The sequence below is a fragment of the Ambystoma mexicanum genome, chromosome 3q (genome assembly GCF_040938575.1).
Source record: "Ambystoma mexicanum isolate Mex_15411 chromosome 3q, UKY_AmexF1_1, whole genome shotgun sequence".
Classification (NCBI taxonomy): Eukaryota; Metazoa; Chordata; class Amphibia; order Caudata; family Ambystomatidae; genus Ambystoma; species Ambystoma mexicanum.
The window spans coordinates 802,580,203-802,602,130 of NC_090926.1; the positions used below are offsets into that span (position 1 = coordinate 802,580,203).

Genomic DNA, 21,928 nt, shown 5'->3' on the forward strand with positions numbered 1-21,928 from the left:
TTTAATTCTTTTAACCATAGGTTCATCTGTTACGTGGGAATTGATTAATACTCCCAGATATTGTGTCTGGTTCATACATTTTACAAGTTCCTGACCAATCTTCCATGTGAATTCGTTCCCAGTCTTTGTTTTTTACTCCCTTTAAGTTTTGTAGAACTAGAATCTATGTTTTTTTGCATTTATCATTAGATCATTTTCTTCTGTATATTGTTTCAACGCAGAGAGCTTCCACTGTAGGCCGATCGATGTTAGATCTAGCAATACTATATCGTTGGCATACAACATATAGCTCAGCTGATAACCATTGATATTTGGCAGAAATGATCTTACTTCCTCAATTTCTCTCCCTACATCTTCGATAATAAATTGAACAGGGTTGCACCTAGGGGGCAACCCTGTTTAACACCTCTACATGTTGCTATTGCCGTCAAGAGAGATCCCTTCTGGTCTAATAAAATTTTAATCTCAGTGTTAGAATAGAGTTCCTGAATTGCGCTCAGTAAGCTATTAGGGCAGTTCTTTGCTGCCGAGTCTGCATGGCAGCACAAGTGTATCACTTTCTGTATGACACATGCTGGGAAGTGTGTTTGAGAACATCAGAATGTGTTCAAGGCACAGTCTAAAGGGTGAACAATTCCATATTCCTTATTCCCTTCCCAGAAGGGTGTCTGGCAAGAATGTATTTCGAAACTAGTTTTGCTTGTGCTTTACCTGGATGATTTTAATAAACGTATCACAAAACAAAAAGTGATGGCAGGAATATGTAGAATTAATCTTAACCTCTGGTGCAGCTCTGGGCAACCCTCCAAACCATCATTCTTTAGCCTGCCAAACCACTACAGAAAGTGGAAAGACCATATGCAATCAGGCTTGTTCCCACCCCAAAAGGGGCAGTCTAGTCTGAAATGCTAGGTCACATCCCTTCTGCACAAGACCACAAGCACCCCCCAACATGTTTCGGCCTCATAGGGCGTCATTAGTAAGGAGTAGCTTGGGTCTTTAGGCCCAGCAAGCTTGGGACCCACGACTGTGCATCAAATGAAATACTTCTTCGCTTTTTGGCTAAGCTGAAGTGTGGGAGTGTTGTGATACCTATTTTATCTGAGTAATCCCTTATTAAACTAAAAGCATGCAATTAATTTTAACATGCATGAAATCCCAAATACATCCTAATTTGACTGGCCGACTGGCTTTAAACCCCAGCAAACCTTTGGACTTCTGATTAAAGCAAAGTTGAAAAAAGGAAAAACAAAAACATACAATTTCAAAATAAAAATAAACTCAAAGAATAAACGAGAGAAAAAAAGCAAATAAAGATGCATAGGGCAGAAACACTGATACAAATGTAAAAACAAATACATTCTCACTTTAATGAACACATAATGTAACATGAAAGCAAGGAGAGAAGTCTGAACATCTTTGAATGTTTGATGTTAGGGATGCACAAGCATAGTATGGCTTTACGGCAGGCACTTTGCTACATTTCCACTCCTCCATGATTGTTATATTCAAATACACGTCATGCTAAAGTTGCTTGTTATTGCATAATATTTTCGTATTTAGTAATAAAGTATACTGTGCTACACTGTGTTTGGCACCAACCTTGTGCTTGATCACATTACTAAAGATGAATTCTTGAAAGCCAGGGAGTCCTTTGTACTTCCCTTGGAAGGATATGTACACCCGACTAATTAGGGAGATTGAACAGGGGTGATCTGGAACCAACCTAGCACTCCTCTTCCACATACCTAATAATCCAGGCACAGTGAACTAACTTACTCACTTTCCTTCTTCTACTACCCAGAAAACCCCTCTCCCATTACATACCCTTCCCCCTCTTCACTGCCTCCCTCCATGTACTACTCTTCATCCTTTATGTCTCTTTCCACGACCATGATCCTCACTATTATTTTTATTTCTCTTTTAGTTGGATATTCTACCTGCCATTGGTGCCATGTCATGGAACGGGAGTCTTTTGAGAATGAAGACATTGGAAAGATTATGAACCAGTACTTTGTATGTGTAAAGGTTGATCGTGAAGAACGACCAGACGTGGACCAAGTCTACATGACATTTGTACAGGTAACTGATAAATGGTATGAATACCAGATATGTAATAAAGGTTTGCTGTTAAAAGAGGAAGGATTTCCTATCACAGTTCATGTGTTATTTTGGTATGTTTTGCTATGGTATCTATATAACATCAACCTATCTGCCAAGCAGTGGAGCACCTAGCAAAGGTTGAGTGACAACAGGGCATGGTAACAGCACTTCCAACTGGCAGGTGGGCATGATCGTGGGCACCGGACAAATACATTGTGGTATCATGGGTATTAACAGTCCTTAAACAGGATGCTTCAGTTCATTCCTAAACTTCAACGTGAAAGGGCGCATGCAATGTGAATTGGCATGTTACTCCACAGTGTTGGTGCATAACAGGAGAAGGTATTTCTCCTTGTTTTGCCTATTCAGCATTTTCCTGTTCTTTTTATTTATTGAAAATTACAAGGAAAACAATGAACTTCTGGCACAGAAATTGCTTACAAAACATTTTAACATTGATTTACAGAATGGAGGACCAGTGTCCTTAACAATGGGTTAGAGGATGTGTATATAAAACCAGATTATGCAGGGGAGAGAGAAACATGAACCAGAGACAAGGACAGTAGAGCATGATATAGGAACAGGATAGATGGATAGGTGCTGTTGGGTTGTAATCCAGAGGTAGGGGGAGAGGAGAACAGGGAGATGTGGTGATGTAGAATGCAATGCAAGTGGTTCTTCAGAAAGGATGACATCTAGGAGGCTGGATTTAAATAGAGATGGAGTGGGAGTAGTGCAGAGAGTGAGAGAAAGAACATTCCAGAGTAAGGGAACGAGGAGAGAAAGAGAGCGGAAAGGAGAGGGAGTGCACGTGGGTATTAGAAGTGGCAAGGAGGTGAGCCGAGGATGATCATTGGGTGAGAGTAGGGAGTTAGATGGGCTGATAGGTAGGCTGTGGCAGGTCTATGTATAGTTTTGGTAGATGATCAGAATGAGTTTATACTTTGCCCTCTTTCTCATAGATAACCAACCCAACTGACAATGGACTGGGGAGCTAGAGGTGAAGTTGGGAAGGTTGAAGAGTGTACAGACAGCAAAAGTGAGGGCTTTGTTGAGAGGTGAAAAAGCATAGTTGGGAAGGACTAGAGTAGACTGATTGAGCGAGTGCTAATTAGGAGATTATGTGCTTTGCAGTGTTGAAGGGAACAAGATGTCTTATTTTACTGATGTTGAGGACATTAATTCTGGTTGCAGTGGAATTTTCGGAGATGAAGCGCGAGAAGTTATGAGATGGGTCACAGACGACGCCCAGGTGCGAGCAGCAGCAGAGTAGGGAAGGTAGTCAGGAGAGAAGAATAGAAGAGGGTGTTAGGCAGAAACCTGTGCAGTTCTCTTAAGGACCACTGCAAAAGATTTAAGACTACATGAGTTTGGCAGTAAACCCACTTGGTAGCAGTATGTACCACACAGATTCACTTGGTAGCTGTGGCTGAGCAGTCAGACTTCCCTCAAGAAGAGTTAGGCAGTATATAGAGGATACACAATAGGTACAGGGATACAGTAGCACAAGCAAACACTGACCAGAGCTTTGGTGTAAAAGTATATAATTATTTATTTAAAGACACACTTGTAAATTACACTAGCACAAAGAGGTAAGTAAATTCAGCACACAGTCACTATTATATATATATACAAACCTAATTACTTATTAGACAAGTCTTAATGAGAAACACCACTTATTTTCAGACAGAGTTGAGCACTTAACATAAGATGGCACTCTAATAAGTTATTAAAAAGGGAGGGAAAAAGACAGAGTTATGGAAGCACACAAATTTCAATTCTTTTCCAAGAACCACAGTAAGGCAGGATAGGCAGAGTTCTACTGGAGAGCAAGGAAGTCATTTGCAAGGCCCACTCTTGGAGAGAGCAAGCAGAAGGGGTCCAGGTTCACACAATGGGGTTATGCCCAAAGAGTCTTGTAGATAGTTCGCACACAAAGAATGAAATTAAAGTCAGGAAAAGTTAGCTAGGTTGTCCCAGGCTAGCCCAGGTTAGAAAGTCGAGGCTTTACTGTCACCCCGAACGATCTGTCGCAAGGGAAGCCAGGCGGGACACAGTACCTTAAGTGGGAAGGACGCTCCAGCGGGGGCAGTTGTTCCTGGCAGCGGATGCAAGTCGGTGTTTCGCCCAGAGGAAGAGGAGGTCTCAACGTGGAGGAAAGATGAAGGTCGTTGCACTGCCAGGGAAGAAACCAGCTGCAGAGTTCTTCGGTTAAAACGTACTACCCTTCTATTCGCGATAGTGGTCAACCGTGGTATTCCGGTTGCCGGGGTGCGTGGCACGGGCAAGGCGGCCACGAGGTGCTCCAGGAAGGCGAAAAGAAGGCAAAACTGGTTATCCCCACCAGTCAAAGGAAGAAGACTCTCCGGACTGGAGATCTCCTCTGTCGTCGGGAAAAGTGGTGAGACGGCTCAGCAAGGCTCCACCGGTGGTGTCGTCGTTGCAGGTCGGCTCAGCTTCTCCCTCCTCGGATTCTTAGGTCCTGTGGCGACTTTTGACGTTCCAGTCCCCAAAGCCCTGCTTTTATGCAGCAAACCCCCATTCATTCAGCCTAGCTGTCAATCAAACACGCTAAGTGGTGAGCCGGCCGGCTCACCACTTGGGCCAATCACACAAGAGTGCGACTTGAGTTGCCAAGGCAACTCAGTCCAGGGTACCTAAACCCCCTCCCACACCCCTTGTGGTACCCAGACAGAGTGGCACCACTTTTGGAGGCTTCTGTGGAGAAGCCCGCCAAAAAGTGGAACAAAGGGCTCGACTTGGGTTGGAGTCACAGAAGAGAACACAAACGCCATTTTAGAATCGAGTTCTGACAAAAAATACCAACCGGTGAATTAATATTAAATAAATAAACCGGCGGTATGTTCGAGGCTATAGGAATTAAATAATTAAAGTTGGTAGGCTCGAACAATGGGAAAATCCCATAGAGATATATTCGCGGTCGAATATAAAAAGTAGTATCCACTGCCACTAGCCAAAACTCGATCAGGGGGGACAGAGACGTGCCCTCTGGAACAACAGACCCCGGTGCAATCGAATTGCCCCGACCAGTACGTCCACAATATGATGGTTTGTACTGGTTTCTGTTCATAATTTGGGACTAGTAAAGCCAATGGTGACTTTACATGCCCTGGGAGACAGTAGTCAGTCCCAGGGTATGGAGTCTATGTTGGGGGGTCACTACGACACCCGCTAGGTTACGGCACGGAGGGTGCTGTGTAACCCACATCAAAAACACATGCAACCCTATGGAGTACAAGACCCTATAGCCCATAGAACACATGGAAAGACAAAGGAACACCTCAAATCATGTCTAAGAGTGGGAGTAAAAGAGTCTCACTCTTAGCAGGAGAAAAAAATAAACCCCAAAAATCCAGCAAAGCTGCTGGGGGACTCACTAGGTTTGGGAAATTAGCCTTTTCAGAGAATTCTCCCTAACAGAGGGGGAGTGGAAGAAATAGCCTGTTTGGATGGGAAGTACAGAACGTCAGTCTTAATGGAGTTGAGCATAAGCAAGTGAGATGCCATCCAGTATTTGATGGTAGAGAGACAGACATTTTTGACTGTAGCTCATCCGAGGGAGGGAAAGGAGAAGAAGATCTGAGTAAGTGTCATCAGCAAAGAGTTGATAGGAGACGCCATCTCCTGGTAGTGTTTTAAAATAGAGAGTGGTCTTGGCCGAATGCCCTGGCTAGTGTGCCCAAAAGCGTGTCGGAACATGTGTAGGCTATGGCCAATAGTGTTTAAAATAGAGAGTGGGCGCGGCTGAAGTCTGTGCTCACTAGCCAGTGCAGAAAGCTCTGGGTAGTGGCTCGAAACACATATATAGGGTACATGGCTGAAGGCCATGGCTAGTGGCGTGGTAGTGTTGTAAAATAAAGAGTGGGCAAAATAGAAGGGGAACATGTGCAGTGGACACAGCCAAAAGAAATATATTGGGGCAGTATATACAGTGTACATGGCCGAAGGCCATGGCTAGTAGCCTGGTACTGTTGTGACGTATACAGTGGACATCACCGAAGGCTGTAGCCAGTGGCGCAGAAAAAAAATGGTATAACAATACCCTTGAAATTCACTGAAAAATCTTTAGTTAAAGTTTAGTTAAGTTGATAAGATTTATTGCAACAAAACCCTTGAAGTTCAGCGCATTGGGGAAATCATGACCATTGCAAAACCCAAGAGCACATATATATTAATTATAAGAGAAGGGATTCACAATAACATACAAAATGGCTTTATGGGAGACATGGGATTATGGGGGACATCAATGGGAGCGTGCCGAGTTAAGCCGGTCATGACTTCCCAAATGAGCTGAATTTGAGCGGTTTTGTTGCGATAAATTTGGGCACCTTAACTAAACTTTAACTACATTTCTTTTTGCGAATATATATATATATGTGTATTTAAATTAGCTGTATGTATATGTGTATGTATGTATGTGTTGGTGTCAATCGTGTGTTTGTTTCTATGTATGCATGCATGCAACGAGTTTGTGACTTGTGGATGAATGCATGTTTTAAAGTGTTATATGTGCCAGGCTCCACCCCTAGATTTAGCAGCCCCCGAGGATCACAACATTTAGGGGTGGGTGCTGGTGGGTTGCTTTACCCTTGTTACACAGAACCATGCATCAAGGTTAAAGAAAACATAATGGTAGAGCAAGTGGTGGAGTCAGGGCCTTTCAGCCTTTTCACTTGCCCTGGGCCTTAGGAAACCCCAGCAACTGCCCAATGTTGCCAGTCAACAGTCGTGTAACACAGAAATATATTCCTTTCTATATTTCATTTGTTCTGGGGCTTGAAATTAACGCTTTGAAGTGCTCTCCTTACAAGCTGCATTTGCTGGAACCCTTCCCCCATCACTTCCCTGAGGTATACAAAAATTCAACTTGTTGCCTTTTAACATCAGTTCCTCCACATCAGTCGCTTGCTGACAAAGAAAGATTTAAAACTTTGATGTGGGCATTTAGTGTTTCAGATCCCTGCTGGTCTCGTAATAATCAGCTATTAACACCTGGCTCTATTTCTTTGTCTCCATCATAATTTATGCACCCCACGGGTGCCTCAGACTATTTTCCTCTCTAAGCATTGAGGGGCCTCCAACCATCATGTTCAAATGGGCCCCACCCATCTTCAGCCAGGTCTGGGTAAAGAAAGCGTAAGTGTTCTCAGGTGGCTATACTGGCCTACATGGAATATTGGCCAGTCTAGCCAGTAATAACACGTATGGTGCACAGCCAGTCTGGATACACTTTCTGTGGCATTGTATTTGTTACTGGCTGTGAGTCCTTATATGCCTATACTGGAATGTATTACCTCCATCCAAATGTGACTGAACTAGGGATTGTACAGTTGTGCAGGGTGACAGGAAGGGCTTGATTGATTTTGCACATTGATGTTGGTTGGTATCAAACCATTTTGGCCTTCTTGACATTGTAGAGTTTGAACGTAAGGTCAAAATTGATAGTTGAAAATAGTGATTTGGAGCCTCCAGCTTTGATGTGAACCCCTTAAGATCCATGATGTCTAGCCCTGATTGTAAGAGTGTTTGACTTGTTATAATTGTCAGAGGCTTGGGGCAAAACAATGCCCCTAAAGCCGAAGGGAGAAAAGTGCACAAGAGACAGGAGTGAAAGGAGTCCTGCAGACAAGAAAGGATAAGCAATAGCTACAGATGGGCAACAAGGGCAGCGAACAGAAAGGGTCAGGGAATACAACCAATAGAAACACATATTATGTTATGTACAAAGTACTCTAGAGCTGCAGGTAAGTCATCCATAAGTTATTTTTATTAAGTCACTGTTGTGATGTACTTTCTTCCTGCCTTATCTGCTTTGCATGAATGTGTTATCCTGAGAGTTCTGAGAGTGGAACATTTTGTGAGTGCTGCCTGTTGAATGTTCCTTGGATGACAGATGAAGAGAGGTTGGCTGTGAGAGAGGTTGCGCCGGTAAATGTTCCCCAATGTACAGGATCCCTGTGTCCTGTAACCTGTGGACTTACATATACTATTATACTATAACTGTAAAAGAAGCTTTCCTTTTCTACCTGTGGCTCCTGGTCCTCTGTGGGGAAGGCCAGTTCGTACCATTTGAGACAAGTTGAACCTACAGACTTTCAAGGTGTTGGGAGGACCGGTGCTTTGCTGGGACGACAGTCTGGCAGCATCCACCACCACCCCTAAAGAAGAAAGATAAGTATCCTCTGTCTTTATTCAAATAGATTGGTTAACCAGCCCCCAAAGAAGATCGTCCATGTCAACCAGAAAGGTGCATATCCGCCTGCATGATGTGATCTGTCCTGCTAGTGAACGGGTTGGGCTTTGCTTTGTGTGAAATTTGCAAAAGTACATACTAAGGCATGGAGTGTACTTGCTACAGGAGGAGGACGGAGCATGCGTGGCAAAGGGAATCTGGCAGTACCCGTTTTTGAGCCGGGGTAGCTTTTGGTCTGGTGCTACGAGGAGTGCTAGTGCAGAACGGGTGGAGGATTGAGTCAGAGAGCAGCCGTGGAAAACAAGGAAAACATAGCGTTCTAGGCGCCATGCCGAGCACTTTGCTCGGCGGAGTCCTTCCTGCAATAGTGACGTCAGGAAAAGGGGCTGGCATACCACAAGTTGTACACGTGCACAAGACGTCACAGAACGCTCTACGTTCATGTTTCCCAGTCGCAGGGAAATAGAGGGGATTAAGCGTGGTGGAGTGGTGTGTAACTCTAGGACTTTGTCTTGTCAGGTGGCAGACGCGGGATGGTCTTTTCAGAATGAAGAGCCGCACGCTTGACATTTCCATGGTACAGAAGGAACAGGGAAGACATTCAGCTGGGATATTGGCTGGGGTGCACAGGTGTCGTTGCCAAGGAAGTAATGGTGGTAGTACAACGTGAGCTTGAACGAGATCTCCTGCAGTGACTTGTATTTCCAGGTTGGGGCTGTGTACAGTCTGATCAGGAATGTTTCAGCCATGAAGGACTTTGTAATGCCAGGGAGGTTACTGTTTAAAAGGGCTTACAGCAGTTACCTAACTAAAATGCCTTTGGTGGAAGGCAGATGGTTATGAGGATATAGTAGATGTAAAATATAGGGGGATAGAGATGCACTAACTAAAATGTGTAAATTCCCAAAGAGGGATGAATTATTTGTGATTTGTTTAAACAATAATTATAATAAAGGAAGTGTGTGTACAAACTTCAGGTGCAGAGGGACAAAACAAGTCTTGAGGCCACCAGAGACTAGAAGGACAGGTATACCAAAGCGTGATTTATCATATACTGACAAGTAGTCCCAAATGGACTCCCCATGGATAAAGGATAATCCCAATCTTTGATTCAACACGTGTGTTGAGACGACCCAAAGGGATGGTTTATCACACGAACAAGTGTTGGATGAATTTTTTAAAAATATTAAACCAAACAATGTATGGATTTACAAGTTCCTGTTGCCCGTGTAGGCATAAGGCTGTTTCAGTGCAGGCCGACCATTGGCCACAAACTTTTGATATCAAGATCACAAAGTACTTTCAATTTTCACTCAGATTAAATATACAGATGCTGCCCATGTCAATTGGTTCTGGTACCACTCTCGTGTTCGGACTGCTGTCTTTGTCTTGGGGTATTCCCTGCACTGGTGCCTCCTTGGTGCTGCACTAGTGGGGGGAGTATAGTTTTTTTCAGACGGGAGGTCAAAGAGGTCGCCCAATACAAAGACAGCAGTTCGGACCGGGAGTCCGAACACGACAGTGGTACCAGAACCAATAGACATGGACAGCATCCCGATATTTAATCTGTCATCATTTGCTCTGACTGACACCGAGTCCCAGTATGAAGAGTGGATCCTTTTATGTGTGAAATTGAACTTCACCGATTTATTTTCAGACGATTAGACTAAAACACTACTTTGAGGTCTTCCTACCGATTATACCTGCAGGGAATTTTGAAAGTCACCATGACCGAGAGGAAGTGAAAAATATAACAAGCCTAAAACAATCACATTTCACACCTCTGGTACATGTATGCCCCCCCCAGAAATCATGGCTTTTGAAAACATTGTGAGAAAACAAGTACAAGATGCTATAAAAAAGAAAAATTATCATCAAGATAATCTAAAGAAAGCTGAACGAGAAGCGTTGAAGAAGTTATGCGAGAATTCCCGCCTTACTATCAAACCTGCCGACAAAGGGTGGGGGGGGCATGGTATTCATGGATACTGAGAAATATGAGGAGGAATGCCTAAGACTGATGAGAGACGAAAGATCATATAAAAAATTAGAACAAGATCCCACAAAGGCCCTTCAAGAGGAAATCTGCAATCTCATGAAACATGCCTTACAGTAGGAGTGGATAAGTAAGGAAGAACAATCATTCTTATGCACGATCCATCCAAGAAAGGGAGCATTTTATATACTCCCGAAAGTGCATAAAAATTTAGAACATCCACCAGGGAGAGCCATAGTCTTGGCAATTGATTCTTTACTTGAACCTCTATCGGTTTATACTGAATTTTTCTTAAAACCTTTTGTGGAACAGATGCCAGCATATATAAAAGATACTACACATATGCTCTGTATCTTAAACAACATCATTATTGAACTCGGTGACAATTTGGTCACCATGGATGTAGATTCACTCTACACGTCCATTCCACAGATGCAAAGTTAAGAAGTATTGAGAACGGTGCTAGACAAACGTGAAGGACCATTAACCCCGCCAACAGGTTTCATACTCGAATGCGCACGTTTAGCTATGTGTGAAAACTATTTTCTTTAAAAACAAAAAAGCCTGTACAAACAACTAAGGGGCGTAAGCATGGGTGCCACATTTGCGCCAGATGTGGCAAACCTGTATATGGCACATTTTGAGAATGATTTCATTCTAGGACTTCACAACTCCTTACAACAACACATTTTTGGGAACAACTTGGTGGAATGGAGACGCTTCATTGATGATGTGTTTTTCGTCTGGAGAGGCTGTGAAGACTCCTTATCAGTATCTTTCCTATGGATTAATGAATGTGATCCACATATAAGGTTTACTATGGAATGGCACATGACCAAAGTGAGTTTTTTTAATCTATTGATCTCAAAGAAGGATGATCATCTTGAGACCACCTTATATAGAAAAACTACAGACAAGAACTAACTACTACATTCCACGAGCTTCCATCCCTCTGGCCTAAAACTTAATCTACCCTACGGGCAGTTCCTTCGCATCAGAAGGAACTTCACTGACAATACCAAGTTTGTGAACCACTCAGCTAAACTCCAGAACAAACTGATGGAGTGGGGATACCCTAAAAAGTTGGTGAAGCGACACTACAAATGTGCATTAAACCCACTACAGCTAAAGAAAAAATGACAGATATCTGTTTATCCACTTTTTCACCGATCAGTAATATTCTCAAAAAACCTGCCACCTCGTGAAACAACCTGGGAGTTTGGCTAGTAAGCCCATGTTTGCCTTCAAACGGAGTATGAACCTCCGACAGAAGCTAGTTCACACCTATACAGAAATTGAATCAAATCAATCTATGAGAAATAAATGGGGCTTAACACCCATCACAGGACACCACAAATGCGGTCAATGTGTCGCATGCCCGTTCACGGCAAGAATAAAACCTTTGAATACGGGAACAACAAAAAGTGGATATTGAAAGACCACACAAACTGAGCAAAAATGCTATATGTCATCAGGTGCCCATGCAATCTATTGTATGAGGGAAAAACTATGAGAGTAGTGCGCCAAAGAATATCGGAACACCGCTCGTGTATAAGAAATAAGGTATGAGACAAACCACTAGTTGAACACTTTGAAAAAATGGGCATACTGACAAAGATATCAAGTGGTTTATCCTTCAGATTATTAAAACTCCAACTAGAGGGGGAGACATGCCCACAATGCTACATCGACTAGAACAAAGGTGAATCCATTCTTTGGACACCGTGAGAAATGGCCTCAACATTTCCATCGAATGGAATAAGCTAGTTATGGGGTAAATGGACTTCTTTACCCATTTTCCTTATGCCATCCTTAGCATGAGGCCCATTACCTACACAAAGACGCTTTTTGGTGGGCAGGACAAGTCTTGATGGGTGCCCGGCATTCCGTGCCACGAAAGATATGGATGTTTTGTGTTGAGGGTTGCACCTCTTCTGATTTAGGCACACCATCTGGTGTCCCCACTAAACATGGGTTTATTTAGTAATTCTTTGGTACCCATAGTGCAACACTTAGCGGTTGTTTCTCACCTCTCCCCGTGCATTTATATCATGGGATTGGTGGATACGGGGAGTTTCAACCTTTTTTCAATCTTTTATGATGTATTTTCCGTGACGGTGTAGCCACATTTTCCCTCACGCTGTATTCGTTTTAGATTCTGGCTCTCGCAGTGAACTACCATTCCCAGGATACATTGCGAACAGTTTGTTTTTCTATACAGTCCTTCTTTGATGCTACTTCCTATAATTTCAGGCTGGAGCCACGCCCACTTTTCACGGGCCTCTATCTTTTTGCCCCGGACTGACGCAGACATTTTGCTGAGCTCCAGCAGTGAATCGACAGAGACAAGTAAGTATTGGAGGTGACATGATTAGGGGCATGTACATTGGAGAGATATGAGCCGCCGCAGACAGGCCTGCATGAGTGAGCAGCAATCTCCCATGAGCTTTGAGCCTCGGTTTTACTCTGGACAACATCCAAGCACGTAGGAATGACACACGCACGCCGGATTTATCCTTTAATAGGGACGCTTCATGACAAGGCGGCCAGATTAGTTCTAGTCATGTCCCCATAGCGGGGGACTTCTACTGAATCGCGCAGATGAGCTATCTCTCATTGTTTGCTCTGGCAACTTTCAGGAAATGCAGTTGCTCGTCCCACTCATGGGATTCTCCTTTTATTATTTTTTCTAGAAATCATTACTCTGCATATTTGGTGAGCCATTGGATAGGCCGACCCAAAATTGGCGCGCTGCCTACGAGAATAGAGAACACCATTCTACAATAACGATACATGAAAATAGGTAAGCACATTTTGCTACATTTATTATTTCTGATATGATGAAAATAGGGAGGTACTTTTTAGCTAATTGGTCATTTGTCTCTGTTGTAGAGAAGTGTTGGTGTTCTGCGCTGCACAGTCCTTGGACTATGAGCATGTATCACAGTACCCTGCATCATTTTTTAAAAGTGCCCTACCCTGACCTCCGGATCAGGTAAGGCTACTTTGTCTGATTTCAAATGAAATATCTAGGCCATTGACTGACCCTAGTGAATAACCTTGCTGCAGCTATGCATAGGAAGGCTCATTTTGTGTCTCATCCTCTTCTTTCAGACCCCTGTTAATTGCTCTACAGTAGGGCTGAGGATACATTCCAGTGCTGACATGGAGCTCCATCATTGTAATTTGGAGATGAGTGGAGTGACAGCCAGTATGCACATTCAGGACAGTATACACACGCTTTCTGTGTCGCTTTAACAAGAGATTGGAACCACAATTAGATGCCATATTTGTTTATTTATAGATTGATGCTAGATGACATCTTCTACCACCTTGATACCTCGTGAAGGTTTCACCTCCAACCACCCACATCCTGAAGAAGGTTGCACTAACTTTGTGGCTTGATTTATAGCCCACACCTTACTACCGAAACATATGTCGATACCATCAAATAAGCAAATTGCTATTTGATTTTTTGTATAAATTAAACACACATTTAGAATGAATATAGGTGTAAGGAATAGGCTTAATGTTGTGAGTATTGTTTGGGTTCTGGAATAACCCATCTGTCTAGAAATGTACATTAGTGAGTGTGTGAATGAACAATGGTATGAATGGTGGAATAGATAGGTAGATGCTGAATAATCTTTCATTTAAAAGATATCGGGGGTCATTCCGAGGTTGGAGGTAAGGTTAAAACGATGCCGGTAATGGATTACCGGCATCGCTTACCGCTACAGGCTATTCTGACCAACCAGACCGCTATTTACGGCATTGTGCTTTACGATGCCGTAAAATGTATGTTGTCTATATGAAGAAAGGTTCAAATCTCATTTGCCAAGGTCCATTGTATTATTGTTCTATGTGATTAGCCTGGAGGACCTGCGGCTTAACAGGCACCCTTATTTTTGAAACTGTATGCTACACTCATGACAATATTAAGAATATGTCCTTAGGGAGTTGTTGTATCAACATGTGAGATCGTTGATGAGTTGATATTGTATTCATGATATGGTACTGTGTTACGAATTCCGTTTAGAGCTCGGATGTACATCACGTTTTAGTGACATCAACTCTGTGTAGTACTGATATTGTAGTGCAAAGATGGTACTAGTGATGATACACTCTATATGGATATTCTGTGGATATGTTATTAATGTGTTATTAGCAATTTTTTTGTTGCAACATGTGAAATCGCACATGAGTTGACACTAAATACACAATATGGTATCGTAACAGACACCCCCTGCTCACAAAATCTCTAATACTTAAGTCCACATCTGTGGACACTATGTTTGTCTAAATTCTAATTTTAGTGATTACTGTTCTGCCTTAAAAATCGTGGCTGGGTAATGCCGGTCATAGGAGACACAGAGCCTACCATATCGGTTTATGGGGGACCTAATAGTGAGTGTTTTAATCCACCACAAGGACCTACAAGCAGTCTTACCTACTGCTACAATAATTTAACCCCCAGATGGCAGCGGCGCCATCTCATTTCTCATTTTGGACAGAGAAGGGGCACGCAGCCGATATTCGTCGGCGGTCTGCCCCTCTCCCTGTCCTCCAGCAAACCTGCAGATGCCGTGCTCCGGCAGTCTGCCAGTTGACCCGCGGTACAAATCTGTTCATCTTGCGATGTCCCAGTATATATACTAATGGGTTGTAATTGACCTTTTTTGTACCACCATTAGTGATTTCACAAATCGACTAACCAAAGCCAGCGTGATTCATACGCATAAACCGTGTGCTCCATTTAAGGAACGTTACCCTAGCAACGTATACATTCCAATTCTAAGATGGTGTCTAGGCAACAACACAGCCTTCGGCGCCTTCCAGTCCTAGAGGAGACTGGTGCTGGGCAGGGGCCGTTGGAATTTTTAGTACGTTTTGTTACCGTTACCCTGTGACCGCAGTGGCACATCTGCACCAACTGCGGCAGTCGAACGATGTATAGAGCTGGTGGCCGTTTTATATTTATATTTATATTGGTGTTCTACAGATCCGCTTACTAACAGCACACCACGATCCTTATGCACTCTGTACGCAAACACGCTATTAAGCATTGGGGAACAGCATGGAAATGGGTGCGATTAACACATAGTTATCTCACTAATTTTTTATTCACACGATTATTAGGTCCTACCACAAATACTGTGGGTAAACCGATTATTGTGATCATGACGGATCAAACTCTGATGTTTTCCCTTTTCTACACTTTCATTTGCTTATACTTGATAAGCTAAATAGTCATACCTAGATTTTTTAAATTCTTTTATACCCTAGGTCTGGATAGTTCTCTCTATCTCAGTAACTGTGGGGAACATCACAGATGTAAAGAACAAACCGGCTTGCTGTACGCTGCAGGAATACTATTCTGACAGTTCCTAACCCGGTCTGGGATTCGACCCCTCAGCACCTGTGCTGCCGATAGCTTAAGAGCATCACAATATACCTTCCTTCACAACTGTATGAAGATTGGAAACAGCCCCTATGATTGGATTAGGTTATGGAGAGAACCAAAGGTCAGTCTGGCAATATTTCTATTAACATGACACTGTAACACTATTAAATTTGAGACTTGTAACTCCCTCTGACACCCTGTCTCTGTGTGTTTCCTTACAGGTACACATCCTGACACGAAAGTTGGATGTGTGTAATTAAAAATAGGCTCAACTAGCACTGAAGAGGGATTATCCGAAACGCGTTGGCAATGATGACATCTACACAGCAGCCTATTATATGTGAATTAATATACACATTTTGCAGAATTGTGTCCAGGAATGTGTAGAACCTAGCTATGTGAAATTCAAAACACAACTATGGAATGCAATACACTGTACAAATGAAGAACATTGACTGTTTCTAAATATGTATATGGACACTTGCACCATTGTTTTTGTGTAAAATAAAGATTTTCCATAATAATTTACTAGAAAGTCTTAATTCTATTGAAGACACGGAGGCGAGCATTATGCTTCTCTTTCTTTAATTAACATTTAAAGAAAAAGCTCAGCAGCAAGATATATATTTTATATAGTGCCATAGAATATATGTATGGAAAAAAGGTGCACTTAGAAAAACATATTAAATACAACTAAGTATAAACATTTGATGATAAGTCCATAAATCCTTAATAAACTACATTTCCCAGAAGGGCTTGTAGGAAGTTCATCCCAAAGCCACCAACATGTGACCTGCGTCCTCCAATGAGTGTGTGAGTCCCCTCATAAACAGTCTTGAACATGATGCAACTTCGTCTTTCGAGGTGCGAACTTGGCCAATAGAAAAACTTGCAGCTGGAGCTGTCTCGTAGCAGAAGATAGAAACGTGCTGCGAATTAGGCGGACTTGTCGGTTGACGCTGTCAAGAGAGAGATAAAGAGCTTAAATTACTTCATGTATATTACAACCCTAGTTCCCTTAGAGGGGTGGGAGAGAAATTCATTGTGTTATTCTGATAAAATACATACGTTCAAATTGATCAATTACTCTTAGCATTGTGTATCATAATCAAGCGTGGTAGATTTTTCATTTCTCGCCGGGTGGGATAATGCTCGCCTCCTTGTCTTTAATAGAATTAAGACTTTCTATTAAGTTATTATGGAAAATCTTTATTCTATGTCAAGACCGCTCCCATTATGCTTGTTTAAAGCTTACTTACCACAATAGATGCCGGCTGTTCTACCAGTTTCAGGTAGAATTGCTTGAATATAGATTCACCTGCCCAGTCCGCCATCCTCATGATATCTTCCAGACGGACTCCGACCTGAAAGGCCTTGGAAGCCATGGCTCCTCTTACGGAGTGGGCTCCGAAGTGCGAGGTATCTATTCCTGCTTGGGTCAAAGTCCACCGCACCCAGCGTGCTAAAGTTGGAGCGGAGAGCTATCAATAGCTGCCCATTAGAGGAGGCCCTAAGAGTGGCTGTAACCTCTTCGTAGGCCTTTAGGCATCTGACTAAGCCTAGCTTGGGCTGATCCCTGAAAACGGGGTAAGAAATCACTCTTGAGTTACATTTTGTTCTCCTATGTATATGGAACACAATACCATCAGGGGAAAAGGTTCTGCCCGCTAAATCGTAAGAAACTCTTCTGCAGGATACAAGGCAGTGTAGTGAGTTTGCCGGATAAAGCAGTGTGGGATATTTCCTCATTATCTGGCCACAATAGGAAAAGATGTAGCACTTTGTTAACGTCCCAAAGCTTATCGTAGCGGGAGGGAGGAGGTACTGTTAGTCTGACACCTTTGAGCAGTCTGCAAACAAGGTGGTGCTCTCCTGCTGGGATCCCTTGGATGAGGTTGTGGCCTGCGGTGATAGCAGAGCGGTAGGCGTTGACTGTGCTGTAGGCAAGACCTCTTTCCACTAAGGTTGCTAGGAAATTTAGAATTTCCTCTATAGGTGCTGAAATTGGATGTAATCCTTTGTCTCAGCACCAGATCCTCCAGGTGTTCCATGAGTTGGAGTATCTTTTGCGAGTACCGGGAGCCCAACTCTCCTAAATGAGGCTGACCGCCATGTGTGACATGCCGGGAACTCTCCACCTTGATCTGAAATCCTCCAGGCTGCTAGGATCATTGATCCGTTGAGGAGTAGGGAGTGATGCTGCCACGATGGATCCAATAGAAGATTGGGAAATTGGGGTAGAAGGATTGGAGAATCTGAAGAAAGTTCCAGAAGAACTGGATACCAGGTCTGAGAGGTCCAGACCGGGGCTATGAGGACTAGTTCTGTTTTTTCCTGACGGGCCTTCGCCAGGGTCCTCGCAATCATGTTGAAGGGGGGGAAAGGCATAGTGTACTCCTTCGGTCCAATGTTGCAGGAAAGCGTCTGTCGCTGTCGCTGCTGGATCTGGTTTCCAGCTGAAGAACACTGGTAACTGGGTGTTGAGGCGTGAGGCAAACAGGTCTTTGGACATGGGACCCCAAACCTGCTGAAGGCGAAGGAAGATTTCTCTGTCGAGCCTCCAGTCGCTGTAATCGACTGTGTGCCGGGAGTGCCAATCTGCCACTACATTCGTGAGGCCTGGGAAATACTCAGCTGTGACCGAAATCCAATGTTCTAGACAGAAGTGCCGAAAGTCTTTGGCTGGTTCCGCTAAGGGGCGAGATTTGGTGCCACCCAGATGATTGATGTATCTTACTGCTGAAGTGTTGTCCATCTTCAGCAAGATACAACAACTTGCTCTGCCTCTGGCAAAGGAGCGTACTGCGAAAGAGCCCACAAGAAGCTCTAGACAGTTTATATGCATCTCGAGTTGTTGAGCCGACCATGTTCCTTCTGTGGCCACCGGACCGCATCTTGCTCCCCAGCCGGAGCAGCTGGCATCTGATTCTATCACTATATCTGGAGCAGATCCGAAGATTGCTCTGCCGTTCCAGGCTTCCATGTGTGTGAACCACCAGTTGAGCTCCGTCCTTGCTTCTGGTGAGAGCGTTAGTCGTTGGGAGTAAGAGAGACTGAGGGCCTCATTACACGGAATGCGGTAAGGGTTTACCGGTACCGGTAAACCCTTACCGCCTTACTACGAGGTCCCTTTGCGGGACCCGACCTCAATGGCTGGTTTTACCAGCCGTTAAGAAACGGGCCCGCAAAGGGACCTTGGTGCTAATTACGGTATCGCAATTTGCGGTACCGAAATTAGCTCCGTCTCCATTCCGATTAAGCCCTATGGGGGCAAAAATGGGAATGGGGAAGTGCCTTGGTGAATGGGGAATTACCACCCCCGCTCACCTTGGAGTAGGGCGGTAATTCCGCCATCCACCAAGGCGGACACGGTAAAATACCGGCAGCAACCATGGCACGAATAGCGCCATGGTTACCGCATACCGTGTAATGAAGTGCTGCCTTAAGTGCTGCCACTTTAGTCTCTGTAATTCGCGGTAGTGAAGAGGTCTGGGAAATATAGCTTGGATAGAAGAGGATAGAAGTCCTATTACCCTTGCTAGCTTTCGTAGAGATATGCAATCCTTTTGCAGGAGTCTGAGAATCTCTCGTCTGGTGGAGTGAATTTTGGCTGTCGGGAGACGTAGTTGAGCGGCTTCGGTGTCTACTACAAATCCTAGAAACTCTAGGTTCCTGGATGAACAAAGGATCGATTTCTCCGAATTTATGAGGAATCCGAGACTGTGTAGCAAGTCTATGGCCATCTTGGTGTGTCGTTCTACCAGAACTTGAGATTGTGTCATGAAAATAATATCGTCCAGGTAAATTATCAGCCGGACGCCTTGCTCTCTTAAATGTGCTACTACTGGTCTCAGGAGCTTGGTGAAAGCCCAAGGTGCTGAGGAGAGTGTGAATGGCAAACTGGTGAACTCACAGGCTCGGCCTCTCCAAGAAAACCTCTGGTAGCATGCCTGGTCTTGATGAATGGGCAGCGCGAGGTACGCATCCTTCAGATCCAGACGCATGAGCCAGTCGTTCGGTCTCAGGATATCCCTGAGCATGTGGATCCCTTTCATTTTGAAATGGCGGTAAATAATGAAGTCGTTGAGGGCCTTTAGGTTTATCACTGGGCACACTTTCTGCTTTCTGCGTACTAAAAATATGGGACTGAAGAAACCGCTGTGACTTGGGCAGGGGCAAATCGCTTGTTTCGAAGCTAAACTGTGTATTTCCTTGTCTAGCGCATCGTCGTCCGCTTCAGGCATAGTAATTGGAGCAGGGCGACCTACTTGCCAGGGTTGTGCGAAGAATTCTAGGCACATGCTGCGCACTGTGTCTCTGACCCATGAGTCCCCTGATAAGAACTCCCATGCATGCGCAAAAATAGCTAGCCTCCCTCCTATAGGCCTTTGCGGCGCTAGCGCTGCTATAAGCAGACTGACCTGTGGTTTGTTGCTGGGCTGGGTATCGTGTGGCTCTCCTCCAACTGCAACCTCTTCCTTGCCCTCTTGAAGGGAAGAAGGTATCTGAGCGACCTTGCCAGGTGTTATGTTGGTCCCTGGATTGCTGAGGTCTTCGATCAAATAAATATCGGCCTGAAGAGCGACCTCTGCCTCGTCCGGCCCTGGAGACATTTTTTCTGGAGAAAACTCTTTTGATGGAGGCTTGAGCTTTGTCAAGGGCTGTGAAGGTGCCAACAAATGTGGACATTTCTTTCATGAAGGTATCGCCGAAGAGCAGGCCCTGGGCAGCAGCCCCGGATTCGGTGTCTGCTAGCTCACTCAGTTTTGCATCGATCTTGTAAAGGATACCTTTGCAGCACTTTGCTGATATAGCGCAGCTGGCGTTACCCAGCAAACAGATGGCTCTTTGGGCCCAGCCTGAGAGGATTACCGGATCGATAGTGTCACGGAATTCCCCCTTTCTCAGCTGGGAGCGATCCTTGTAGGATTTCTTGGGCGGTGTCTTCTTACGCACGGACCTGGTCTTGTATAAGCCCGCGCGAGCCTCTTCTGGCACAAGCGTGCGTTCAGAGCTCCAGGATTCAGACACTCTGGAATCCAGGAACCAAGAGGGTAAGCGCACAGCACACGAGTCCGGGAAACAAGGAGGAAGGAAGAGGGTAATGGGAATGGAATTAGGAGGTCCAGGAACAAGGACAACAGTGTAGCAAACTACGGAGCACACGTCTAGTCGCTGCTTGCAGTACCATTGAGATGTGCGGGCCCGCGGGGGCGCGGCCTATTTGTAAATACGCTACGTCTGACGTAAGGACAAGGAAGATGTTGCACGTTAGACGGCCATGTTGGGAGTATCAAGGAGTGCAAGCCCTGTTGTGACAAGGACCATGAGGTCCAAAAGGGGCGTGTTCTGCGGATCATGACAGCATGCCCCCCTCCGAAGACTCGTTCCACCGGGTTTGCCCGGGTGTATGAGATTGTATCTTCTGAGCAATCGAGGGGTATTCAGGTTAGAAGCTGTTTCCCAGGTTCTTTCACTTGGAGGATATCCTTTCCATTCAACCAGGTATTGAAGCTGACCCCGTTTATACCTGGAATGGCATATTCGGGACACTTCATATTCCACTTGGTCGTTCACCACCACCGGAGGGGGTCTGCAAGATTTCCGGGAAGATCGGATGTAGGGTTTTAATAAAGAAGTGTGAAAAACTGGGTGAATCTTCTTCCAGGAGTCGGGTAGCTTGAGTCGGTATGAGATAGGATTTATGATTTCCTTGACGGGAAATGGACCATAGTACTGGGGGGCCAGTTTGTTTGGCCGTAAGTGTCGGGGTAGTAGCTTCGAGGACAACCAGACTTGATCACCAATTGCATATGAAGGCCCTGGTCTTCTTTTAGAATCAGCATTTTGTTTAGTTCGTATTCTGGCCTTCTCTAAGTGTTCCTTGGTTTCCTTGTGTACATTGATGAGTGTTTCCATCCAGGAGCCAACGGTAGAAACAGGTGTGGGATGTGGCAGAACAGAGGGTAACACTGATGGATGGAATCCTTGACTGCAATAAAAGGGGCTGGTGTTGATTGCCGAATGATCGGAATTGTTGTACGCAAACTCAGCCACGGGTATTAGGAGCGACCAGTCGTCCTGAACCTTAGTGGCGAAACAGCGAAGGTATTGTTCCAGGGTCTGGTTTACACGTTCCGTAGTTCCATTGGTTTGTGAATGATAACCTGATGAGAGAGCGCGTTAGATTCCCAGAATGCGACAGAGATGT

At 44.4% G+C, this 21,928-nt stretch overlaps 1 protein-coding gene across 2 annotated transcripts in view; it reads left to right on the forward strand.

The window, feature by feature from the left end:
* Positions 1–21,928, forward strand: part of SPATA20 (spermatogenesis associated 20) — a 2,241,715-nt gene that overhangs the window by 931,660 nt on the left and 1,288,127 nt on the right. For both annotated transcript variants that reach the window (XM_069654894.1, XM_069654895.1), the window contains exon 4: positions 1,928–2,082. In XM_069654894.1, the coding sequence (XP_069510995.1) occupies positions 1,928–2,082 (155 nt within the window). The remainder of the gene's footprint in view (positions 1–1,927; positions 2,083–21,928) is intronic.